The sequence below is a fragment of the Loxodonta africana genome, chromosome 4, assembly GCF_030014295.1.
Source record: "Loxodonta africana isolate mLoxAfr1 chromosome 4, mLoxAfr1.hap2, whole genome shotgun sequence".
Classification (NCBI taxonomy): domain Eukaryota; kingdom Metazoa; phylum Chordata; class Mammalia; order Proboscidea; family Elephantidae; genus Loxodonta; species Loxodonta africana.
In genome coordinates this window covers 168,837,357-168,849,451 of record NC_087345.1, presented here as the reverse complement: position 1 = coordinate 168,849,451, position 12,095 = coordinate 168,837,357, and the positions used below count along the sequence as shown (strand labels likewise).

General features: G+C 40.4%; 1 protein-coding gene across 13 annotated transcripts in view; it reads left to right on the top strand.

Moving 5' to 3' along the window:
• The window catches only part of ABI1 (abl interactor 1), a 141,103-nt gene that overhangs the window by 21,978 nt on the left and 107,030 nt on the right, over positions 1-12,095 (top strand). Inside the window, exon 1 of one of the 13 annotated variants that reach the window (XM_064284929.1) lies at positions 10,979-11,152. The exons of the other annotated variants lie outside the window; for them this stretch is intronic. Coding sequence (XP_064140999.1) covers positions 11,087-11,152 — 66 coding nt within the window. The 5' untranslated portion in view covers positions 10,979-11,086. Of the gene's footprint in view, positions 1-10,978; positions 11,153-12,095 lie in introns of those variants that run through there. 13 annotated transcript variants of the gene reach the window in all.

Sequence of the window (12,095 nt, the reverse complement as noted above, 5' to 3'; positions counted from 1 at the left end):
CATTAAATAATTAATGTATGTATTGTTTTGTGACATTGGTTGCTGACCCCACGACATGTCAACACTCTACCCTTCTCAACCTTAGATTCCCCATTACCAACTTTCCTGTCCTCTGCTGCCTTCTCATCCTTGACCTTGAGCTGGTGTGTCTATTTAGTCTTGCTTTGTTCTATGGTCCTGTCTAATCTTTGGCTGAAGGGTGAACCTCAGGAGTGGCTTCATTACTGAGCTAAAAGGGGGCCATACTCTCAGGGTTTATCCAGTCTCTGTCGGCCTAGTAAGTCTGTTTTTTTTTTTTTTTCGTGTGTGTGTGAGTTAGAATTTTGTTCTACGTTTTTCTCCAGCCCTGTCCAAGACCCTCTGTTGTGAAATCTGTCAGAGCAGTCGGTGGTGGTAGCCGAGCACCATCTAGCTGTGCTGGACTTAGTCTAGTGGAGGCTGTGGTAGCTGTGATCCACTAGTCCTTTGGACTAATCTCTCCCTGTGTCTTTGGTTTTCTTCATTCTCCCTTGCTCCAGATGGTGTGAGACCAGTGGAGTATGTGATAATTTATTAATAAAATATTTTTCCCTCTTTGGTGTCTTTCTTTTTTCAATTTTATAACCTATTTGTGTGAACAGAATGTCCCTCTGTTCACATTCCAGATTTTTGGAATAGCTAAAGAATGACTGCATCTCAAATTTTTTAGAATTGCTGTAATTTAGAAAATTCAGTTGATTTCAATAGATTTGTTAATTGATTCTTAAACTTTTATAATTCCTGTACTTAGTACATAACAGTCTAAGAAATTAGGAAAAAAGTAATTCATCAGGTAGTCTCAGACTGGTCCTGATTTTTGGTTTGGAAAATGTGATTATTGAATCACTGGGCTGGGATAGCCAAGACTGATTCTGTGAGGCTGTATTGTGAGCTGATATAATCGAGGAAATAGGCAGAATCAGTGGTAGGACAAGGTACTTTTGCTGGTATTTATAGAAAGTTTTTTTTTTTTTTTTTAAGTGGAAGTATTTTGTTTTCCCCACGTCAACTAATTAAGGATGGTACTGAATGTGAGAGTATTAACTATCACTCTATCTAGTGGTTTTAAAAAGAAGCTTTATATTGCTTAAGTAATATTCTAACAAAGTCACATTTATTTGGGTCTGAATTAAAGGTGTGAATTTGTTACTTTAATGAGTAATAACTGTGAAAAGTGTTAGTGTTTAATTTTTGTTTCTTTCATTCGTAGAACCCCTATATGGAAAATAAATTGTTTCATAGATCAAAAAGATTTTTAACTGTCTTGAAAAAGTCACCTTCCTCACTCTCCTCTCTCTTCCCTTCCAGTAAATTAAAATTCATGTGGTACATAAATTAGTTATTAAGGACTTGGAGTAGTTCATGATAGAGGAAATTACATACTTTAGTAATTCCAGTCGCCCACATTAGAACTATAGTGTACCTTGTTCACTCTTAGAATTATAAACTGGGAGCCAATGTGCCATAGTGGAAAGACCGTGGCCTTTGGAGATACAATGGCTCTATTCCTCCCTAACAGTGTCTAAAGATTTCTTGCTTGTATATGGTACAGACTACCTATTGCAGCAGAATCCTTGTCTTTATTCTTGTGTCCTCTCCCCATTTCCTCAATACAGTTTACAACTGCAGCTGATGTGATATTTCTAAAACCAGCCATGCCTCTTTCTTCCTGAAAACCCTTCAGGGGCTCCCCATTAACCTCAGGATGAAATCCAAATTCTTTAATATGGCTCTGGAAAGGCTGGGAGTTCTCCAGCCTTTGTTGTATATTCTCCCATTGGGCCTGCTGGACTAATTAGGCTCACTTACTCAAAGCTAGTGTTCTTGTTGTTCATTTCATTCTGCTTGGAACCCTATCTTCTGCTCCTTGCCCTTTACCTTCCCTCCTCCTCTCATACCCCAAGCAGTTTCTGTTGTTCAGAAAATTAGGTAAAATGAAGTCTCCATAACTCAAGTTAACGTTACAAGGTGAAGAGCTGTTTAAAGACCACTGGACTAGGATTCAGACCTGGGTTCTAGTCCTAGCTCTTACGTTTACCAGCTAGTGGTATCTTTGGTCATATTAGTATCTCTGAATTTTATTTTGTGCCTTCATCTGTGAAACCAGGATATCCGCTTAGTTAATGGTATGAAAGTGCTTTGAAAACGAAATTATTATGCATAACTGTAGGGTCGCTATGAGTTAGAATCAATTCGGTGACAATGGGTGTGGTACTCTTAGAAGTGTTACTATCAAGTGTATATTTGGAATATTTGTAAGAAGGCAGTATTTCCTGACTGTTTGAGGAGAAAGGTTAAAATATAATTGTCTTTCGGAAAGGACAAACTAGACTGATTACTTAGGTAGCATTTTAATGAATAACACAATCAGCTGTAAATTAGTGGACTAGTTCAGAAAAGTGGATCAGTAATTTGGAAGTTGTCTCAATAGATTTTTGGTTTTTATGTCTAGGGATATTATTATAAATTATTACTTTCAAATACAGCGAAGATATGTTTTGAGCCACTCACCCCCTCATGTGAAAGTTCAATCATTTAGGGTGCATTTGGCTATAAGTAACAAAACCCAACTCAGTTAGGCTTAAACGATAAGGCACATTTATTAGTATTCCACATGATGAGAAATTCCAAGGTAGAGTTGCCCGAGGATTGGCTAATTCTTCAGTTTCATCAGAGATTCAAGTTCTTTCCCTTTTCCCCTAACTTCACCCTCGTTGGAAGCCCTGGTGGTGCAGTAGTTAAAATGCTTGCCTGCTAACCAAAAGGTTAGTGATTTGAACCCACCAGTAGCTCTGTGGGAGAAAGATATGGCAGTTTGCTTCTGTAAAGACTGTTGTTGTTGTTGTTAGGTGCCATCGAGTTGGTTCTGACTCATAGCAACAACAGAACGAAACACTGCCCTGTCCTGCGCCATCCTTAAAATCGTTATGCTGGAGCTCATTGTTGCAGCTACTGTGTCAGTCCACCTTGTTGAGGGTCTTCCTCTTTTCCGCTGACCCTATAGTTTGCCAAGCATGATGCCCTTTTCCAGGGACTGAACCCTCCTGACAACATTTCCAAAGTATGTAAGATGCAGTCTTGCCATCCTTGCTTCTAAAGAGCATTCTGGTTGTACTTCTTCTAAGACAGATTTGTTTGTTCTTTTGGCAGTCCGTGGTATATTCAGTGGAAACGCTGGTGGTGTAGTGGTTAAGTGCTATGGCTGCTAACCAAAGGGTTGGCAGTTCGAATCTGCCAGGCGCTCCTTGGAAACTCTATGGGGCAGTTCTACTCTGTCGTATAGGGTCGCTATGAGTCAGAATGGACTCGACGGCACTGGGTTTGGTTTTTTTGGTAACACCACAATTCAAAGGCGTCAGTTCTTTGGTCTTCCTTATTCATTGTCCAGCTTTCACGTGCACATGATGGGATTGAAAATACCATGGCTTGGGTCAGGCGCACCTTAGTATTCAAGGTGACATCTTTGCTTTTAAACACTTTAAAGAGGTCCTTTGCAGCAGATTTACCCAGTGCAATGCGTCCTTTGATTTCTTGACTGCTGCTTCCATAGGTGTTGATTGTGGATCCAAGTAAAATGAAATCCTTGACAACTTCAATCTTTTCTCTGTTTATCATGATGTTGCTCATTGGTCCAGGTGTGAGGATTTTTGTTTTCTTTATGTTGAGGTGCAATCCACACTGAAGGCTGTGCTGTATGATCTTCATTAGTGAGTGCTTCAAGCCCTCTTCACTTTCAGCAAGCACAGTTGTGTCATTTGCACAATGCAGGTTGTTAATGAGTCTTCCTCCAATCCTGATGTCCCGTTCTTCTTAATGTAGTCCAGCTTCTTCATCATTTGCTCTGCATACAGATTGATTAGGTATGGTGAAAGGATACAATCCTGGTGCACACCTTTCCTGATTTTAAATCACTCAGTATCGCCTTGTTCTATCCGAACAACTGCCTCTTGATCTCTGTAGAGGTTCCTCATAAGCACAGTTAAGTGTTCTGGAATTCCCATTCTTCGCAATGTTATCCATAATTTGTTATGATCCACAATGTTGAATGCTTTTGTGTGGTCAGTAAAACACAGGTAAACGTCCTTCTGGTATTCTCTGCTTTCAGCCAAGATCCATCTGACATCAGCAATGATATCCCTGGTTCCACATCCTCTTCTGAGACAGGCCTGAATTTCTGGCAGTTCCTTGTCGATATACTGCTGCAGCTGTTTTTGAATGATCTTCAACAAAATTTTGCTTGCATGTGATGTTAATGATATTGCTCTATAATTTCTGCATTCAGTTGGATCACCTTTCTTGGGAATAGGTATAAATATGGATCGCTTCAAGTCAGTTGGCCAGGAAGCTGTCTTCCATATTTCTTGGCATAGGTGAGTAAGTACCTCCAGTGCTGCATCTGTTTGTTGAAACATCTCAGTGTATATTCCGTCAGTTCCTGGAGCCTTGTTTTTTGCCAGTGCCTTCAGAGCAGCTTGGACTTCTTCCTTCACTACCATCGGTTCCTGATTGTATGCTACCTTTTGAAATGGTTGAACATCGACTAACTCTTTTTGGTATAATGACTCTGTGTATTCCTTTCATCTTCCTGCATTGTTTAATGTTTTCCCTGTAGAATACTTCACTATTGCAACTTGAGGCTTGTAGAGATTACAGCCTTGGAAACCTTATGGGGCAGCTCTGCTCTGTCCTACAGGGTTGCTATGAGTCGGAATTGACTCCATGGCAATGGGTTTGGTTTTTTTTTCCCACCCTTATTGGGGTGATAGTGAAGTAGTATTAGCCTTATCTTTAGTCCATTGATATCTGCAAGATTGTTGCAATAAAAATGTTACGTGATCATTGTAGAACATTTGGAAATGTCACGAAAGGATAAGGATGAAAACACAAATTAGCCATAATCCAACTGTTAGCATGCTATTGTATGTCACTGAATTATTTATCTGGTGCATTGATTTGTACAGGTATTAATTATACCAAACAAAAGTAGGTTGTGCTATATATGCAGTTGGAAACCCTGGTGGCGTAATGGTTAAGAGCTACAGCTACTAACCAAAAGGTTGGCAGTTCGAATTCATCAGGTACTCCTTGGAAACTCTATGGGGCAGTTCTGCTCTGTCCTGGAGGGTTGCCATGAGTCAGAATCGACTCAACGGCAGTGGGTTGTTTTTTTTTTTTTTTGCATATGCAGTTACATATTCTGTTTTTTCCTCTGTTAAGATTATAGCAAGAGAATCCCCAATATTCTTAGTAAAAATAGTCATGATTATTGAAGTAATAGTCACTGAAAATACTGGATACATAAAAATGTAATGATATATTTGCTTTTATATTTTTTCTGTTTGTGTGTATGTATACATATTTCTTTTTACAAAACCAGATACGTAGTATAATAATTTTAACTTGTTTTTGTCACCAAATGTTTTATACAGCTTTTATCACTCATACTCCTTCTACTTTGCTTCTTTACTTTCAGAAGCCCACATCTATGACCTCATGAAGAGTTCTGCTTCACTGAAGAAGAAAAAACTTAGGTCTAGTCTAGAGGTAGTTCTACATGATATGGTGATAACCACCTGAAAATGGACGTTTATAGCACTATAGCCACACTCATGGTGACCCTGAAGGGTAGTGGTGAAGGGAAATTCCCCCAGTGAGCAGAACTTTGAGCAGTGCATGTAGTTATTCATTTTGCCTGGAAGGAGAGAGGCTAGAGATGTGTATCTTCTCTGATTCATAGCAATGGCTAATGGTTGGGCTGAATCATTATGGACTTGGAAGCAACATGATGGAAAGTGGGGGAATAGGTATGTGGATATACTTCTGAATGGTCACAGAGTGATATTTGTATCCCCTGTGAATACCCATCAAAGAGCAACCTCAGCAGAGGAGGATCTTAATAATCAGGTGGACAAGATATCATCTCTCTAGATTTCACTCCCTTTCCCCAGCCACTCCTATCTTTGTGCAGTGGGCTTATTAAAAACAGGCCATGGTGGCAGGCATGGGAGTTACACATGTTCTCAGCAGTATGTACTTCCACTCACCAAGACTGACCTGGCCACTGCTACTGCAGATTGAACAGCTTGCCCATAGCAGAGAGCCAACATTGAGCCCCTAATATAGCACCATTCCTCTGGAGGGACCACCAGCCAAACATCTAGTGGCAGATTACTTACACTGGACCATTCCATCATGGAAATGGAAAGGACAGCACTTTGTTCTCACTGGAATAGTTACTTACTGTGGATATGGATTTACCTTTTCTGCCTGCATTGATTCAGCCAAAACTATTATTCGTGACTTTCAGAATGCCTTGTTTATGTCGTGGTATTCCATACCTTACTGCTTTTGACCAGGGAAATCATTTTACAGCAAGTGAAATTTGGCAGTGGGCTCATACTTGTGGAATTCCTGGTCCTATCATGTTCCCTATCACCCTTAAGTAGCTGAACTTATAAAACAGTGGAATGGCCTTTTGAAGACTCAGTTATTGTACCAGCTGGGTGATAACTCTGCAGTGCTGGAATGGTGTCCTCTGAGATGTGATTTATACTGTTCTGAATCAGCAACCAGTGTGTGGTGGTGTTCCACTTGTAGCCAGGACTCACAGGTCAGGGAATCAAGGGGTGGAAATGGAGTGACTCCTCTCACTATTACCCCTAATGATCCACTATAAAGATTATTGTTCCCTTCTTCCACAACTCTGAGCTATGCTAGTTTAGACTTCACAACTCCAAAGAGAGGAATCTTTTATTGGGGAACCCAGCATTGGTTCTGTTAAACTGGAAGTTGAGCACCTGACTACTTTAGCCTCCTCATGCCAGTGAAGTAACAGGTAAAGAAGGCGATTATTATATTAGGGTGATTGGTCTTGACTCTCAAATAAAAATTGGGTTGATACTACACAGTGGGAGTAAAAAGAAATATGTGTAGAATACAAAAGATCCTCTAGAGTATCTCTTAGCACTCTTAAGTGCTATGATAAAAATTAATGGAAAACTACAATTATGCAGTATAGGCAGGGCTGCTTACGGCAGAGGAGGTTTGGGTCACCCTACGAGGCAAGGAACATGAACCAGCTGAGGTACTTGCTGAGTACAAAGGGAATAAGTAATGAATAGTGTTTTTGTTAGGTGCTGATGAGTTGATTCTGACTCATAGCAACCCTGTGTACAACAGAATGAAACTGGATTCTGCACCATTCTCATGATCATTGCTATGCTTGAGCCTATCATTGCAGCCACTGTGTCAGTATATCTTATTGAGGGTCTCCCTCTCTTTCGTTTACCCTCTCCTTTACCAAGCATGATGTCCTTCTCCAGGGACTGGCTCCTCTTGATAATATGTCCAAAGTATGTGTGATGAAGTCTCGCCATCTTTACCTCCACGGACATTTTAGCTGTACTTCCTCCAAGACAGATTTGTTCATTCTTTTGGCAGTCCATGGTATAGTCAATACTCTTCGCCAGCACCATAATTCAAAGGCATCATTCTTTGATCTTCCTTATTCCTTGACCAGCTTTCACATGCATATGAGGCAATTGAAAATACCATGGCTTGGGTCAGGTGCACCTTAGTCCTCAAAGTGACATCTTTGCTTTTTAACACTTTAAAGAGGTCTTTTGCAGCAGGTTTGCCCAATGCAAATACATCATTTGATTTCTCGACTGCAGCTTCCATAGGTGTTGATTGTAGATGCAAATAAAGTGAAATCTTGACAACTTCAATCTTTTCTCTGTTTATCATGATATTACTATTGGTCCGGTTGTCAGAATTTTTGTGTGCTTCATTTTCTTCTTTTCTTCAGTAACCCATACTGAAGGCTGCAGTCTTTGGTCTTTGTCAGTAAGTACTTCAAGTCCACTTTGCTTTCAGCAAGCATGGTTGTGTTATCTGCATATTGCAGGTTGTTAATGAGTCTTCCTCCAATCCTGATGCTATGTTCTTCTTCGTATTACCCAGCTCCTCGGATTATTTGCTTGGTGTACAGATTGAATAAGTATGGTGAAAGGATTCAACCCTTATACATACCTTTCCTGACTTTTAACCATGTAGTATCTGCTTGTTCTATTCAAACGACTGCTTCTTGGTCTATGTACAGGTTTCTCATGAGCACAAGTAAGTGTTCTGGAATTCCCGTTCTTTACAATGTTATCCATAATTTATTATCATCCACACAGTTGAATGCCTCTGCATAGTCAATAAAACACAGGTAAACATCCTTCTGGTATTCTCTGCTTTCAGCCAAGATCCGTCTGATATCAGCAGTGATATCCCTCACCCTCTTCTGAATCCAGCTTGAATTTCTGGCTGTTCCCTTTCAGTGTACTGCTGCAACCACTTTTGAATTATCTTCAGCAAAATTTTACTTGCCTATGATTTAAAAAAAAAAAATTAATGATATTAATGATAAATGTCCGATAATTTCCGCATTCTGTTGGATCACCTTTCCTTGGAATGGGTACAAATATGGATCTTTTCCAGTCAGTTGGCAAGGTAGCTGTCTTCCAAATTTCTTGGCATAGATGAGTGAACAAACACTTCCAGTGCTAGATAGTAGGAGAAAAAAAATTTTTAAATACCGGCTTTGACCTCATGACCATTTACAGAATGAAGCCTCTAGTAGTTATTTCTTCCATACTTTATTTTTTGTATATGTATTAATCAATTTTTCTCCCTCCCACCCCTGCTCAGTTCTCCTATATCTAACATAGAGATGTGTTAATAGTGGTTAACCTTATATTTAACCTTACGTGGTTAACCTTAAGTTACCGGATATCAAAGGGGAAGTATGATTCAGCTAGAAAAGGAATGAACATTACGCAAAGAGAGAAAGTAAACTTTGTACCTTATTTTGGGGAGTTAGCATGTTTTTGGAACCCTAGAAGCATAGTGGTTAAGAGCTATGGCTGCTAACCGAAAGGTCGGCAGTTTGAATGCACCAGGTGCTTCTTGGGAACTCTATGGGGTAGTTCTACTCTGTCCTATAGGGTCGCTATGAGTTGTAATATACTCGATGGCAATGGGTATAGCATGTTTTTGTTCCTATCAAGGATAGTTGTATCATGTTAAACTGAAGCATGATCTTGCTGTTGTCCTTATTCAGGAGTTATTATGGTTGTAAAGTTAAATCTGATATGTGTATATATACCATATTATCAGAGTGTACTGTGGTGGTTTGTACTATGTCAGTTTACATAAGCTGGAGTTATGTGTCCCAGAATCCTCTTTCCTTTATGGTCGCAGGTTAGAATTAGCCAAAACAGAAATTTATGTAAACAAATACTCGTTATCCTCTGAAGGTTTTTATGGTTAGATGCAGTGAGAGATGAAAAGATGCTGGTGAGTTCCAGCTTGACCTTGCTTTCTTGTGCTCTGTGTTTTAGTTATCTAGTGCTGCAATAACAGAAATACCACAAGTGGATGGCTTTAACAAAGAGAAATTTATTTCTTAACAGTAAAGTAGGCTAAAAGTCCAAATTGAGGGTGTCAGCTCCAGGGAAAGGCCTTCTCTCTGTGTTGGTCTTCTCACCAGTCTTCCCCTGGACTAGCAGGGACCCTGGGTCCAAAGGACTCGCTCTGCTCCTGGCACTGCTTTCTTGGTCGTATGAGGTACCCCCTCTCTGCTTGCTTCCCTTTCCTTATATCTTCAGAGATAAAAAAGTGGTGCAGGCTATACCCCAGGGAAACTCCGTTTACATTGGATCAGGGATGTGACCTTAGTAAGGGTGTTACAGCCCCACCCTAATCCTCTTTAACATAAAATTATAATCATAAAATGGAGGACAACCATACAATATTGGGAATCATGGCCTAAGCAAGTTGACACATATTTTTGGGGGACACAATTCAATCCATGACATTCCATCCATTGGTCCCCCAAAAATCACATCCTTGCAACATGCAAAACATACTCAGCCCATCATATCATGGCAAAAGTCTTAACTTCAAGTCCAAAATCCAAAAATTCCACTTCATCTGTGAAATCTGGAGTACAAACATACAGTGACAGAATAGGCACAAACTAGACATTTACATTACAAATGGGAGAAACTGGAGGAAAAGAAGGGATAACAGGCACCAAGCAAGTTAGCAGAACACAATACATTAGCTCTCAATGCTTTGAAAATAATCCTCTGTTCTCTGGGACAATTTACGCAATGGCCCTGCCTTCCAGACTGTAGGTATTGGCCACACTCTCCTGATTCTGAGTGGAGGCCCTTGGCCCTGGGCTTCACCTCCGCCATCCAAGCTCACCGGGACAGCAAGTCTGCTCCCTCGGCTTTAGACACACCATTCTGCTAGTCCCTCTGTGTGGTGACTCCATCCCTAGAAACATGAGAAGCCAAGGCTCCACCCTTTGAAACCCCTGAGGTCATGGCTGTACCTTCTGAGACTGAGGCAACTCGGCATCTTGTGTTCCTTGTCTCTTCAGCTTCTGCTTCCTGGTTTCTTGGCCTCTTGGCTCTTTGGGCCTCATATCTGCATCTGCCCTGCTGGGGCAAATGTTCCAAAGCTCTGTAGCTCCACCAATAAGTGCCTGGAGACACCCCACTCTGCCAGGAAGCCTCTTGCGCACAGGCACTCAGCTCTCTTGCTCCGTGGGTTGGCAAGCCTAGCTCTACTGATAAGTGCCCAGAGGCACCCCACTCCACCCTGAAGCCTCTTGTGCACAGGCACTCAGCTCTCTTGCTCTGTGGGTCGGCTCCAGCATAATGTTGCCCTGGTCTCCTGGTTCTGCTGCTGGTCCTCTGCCACTGCCGCTCCTCTATCCATTCACAGTTTCAAAACTACCTCCACATTTTAGGTATCTATTAGAGCAGCACCCCACTCTCGGTACCAAATCTTGTCTTAATTATCTGTGTTCCTGACTTTTTCATGATTACAGACATTTTAATTAACAGCGGCTTTAGAAAAAAAAAAAAAATTTTTTTTTTTTTTTTTTTCAGGCTACCCATCATGGTGGCAGACCTACAGAGGCACAGCTTACCAGATCTCTCCATGAGGCTTTCTTTTGCAGTCCCATTTCTGCTGATAGACATGATTGGCTTCTCAGTTTGACTAGTGGATGACTCTTGGATCCTCTGACTTCCCTTTTGGACTCTACTACTTCCCCTGCTATTCCCCTAATTGTGTAGGGTAAAATTCTATAATAAATTCCTTATTCTGTAACTTACAGTAGTTCTTCCCTATTTGAATTTTGACTTGATTTTTATTGGCTACATGGTATTCCGATATATGAATATTTTTTTATCCTCTGTCACTGGCCATTTAGATTTAGATTATATTCTGTTTTCTTTTGCTGTTATAAACAAACGTGGCATGGATACCCTGGAACATACAGTTTTTTTGCACTTGAGCATTTATTTCTTTAGGGTAGATTCCTAGAAGTGAAGAGTATCTACTTTTTTAAAGAACTGTGATGCATATTATCTAATTGCCCTCTCCAGCAGTATGTGAGAATGGAATGCTTGCCTAGCTACACTCTTGATCATCATGACTCTTCCAGCTTAATTTCCTTTAAGAAGAAATAAAATTACATGAGAAGATAGTTAACATGGAGGGAGTAGTAGAAGGAAGTTAAGTGCCTTGGACTAAAAATATATTCTGTCAGTAATATTTAAATATGTAACTAATTTTATGTTTAAATGTGGTTCCCCCTTTTGGAACTAGGTTTTTCCAGGTTTTGCATTATGCCTGTTTTTTAAATATGTCTTCTCATGTAGTAGAGTTGATGATAAAGGAGCTAGCCTGAGGAAAGTGTCATTGACTTAGGCTACAATTATGATAAAACTTAAAATTGTAGTGGCTAATTATCTAGTTGTTGGAAATGCCCTGGGGTTGTAAATTGACTTGTGACGGTTTAAACACCTATTCTACGTTGGTGTTGAATTTGGAATTTTGTGTGCTAACTATAATAGCAGTTGACTGTTTTGTGTTAAAGAAGAGAGTGTGCCACGAGTCCCATTCCTGCCCACCAAAGCTGTGTGTCATACCAGGAAGCACAGGCTTCCCCTAGATTTTGCTGGGAATGAAAGGGAACTCGGAGGGCTCATAGGCCTGTTAGCAGTTGTTTA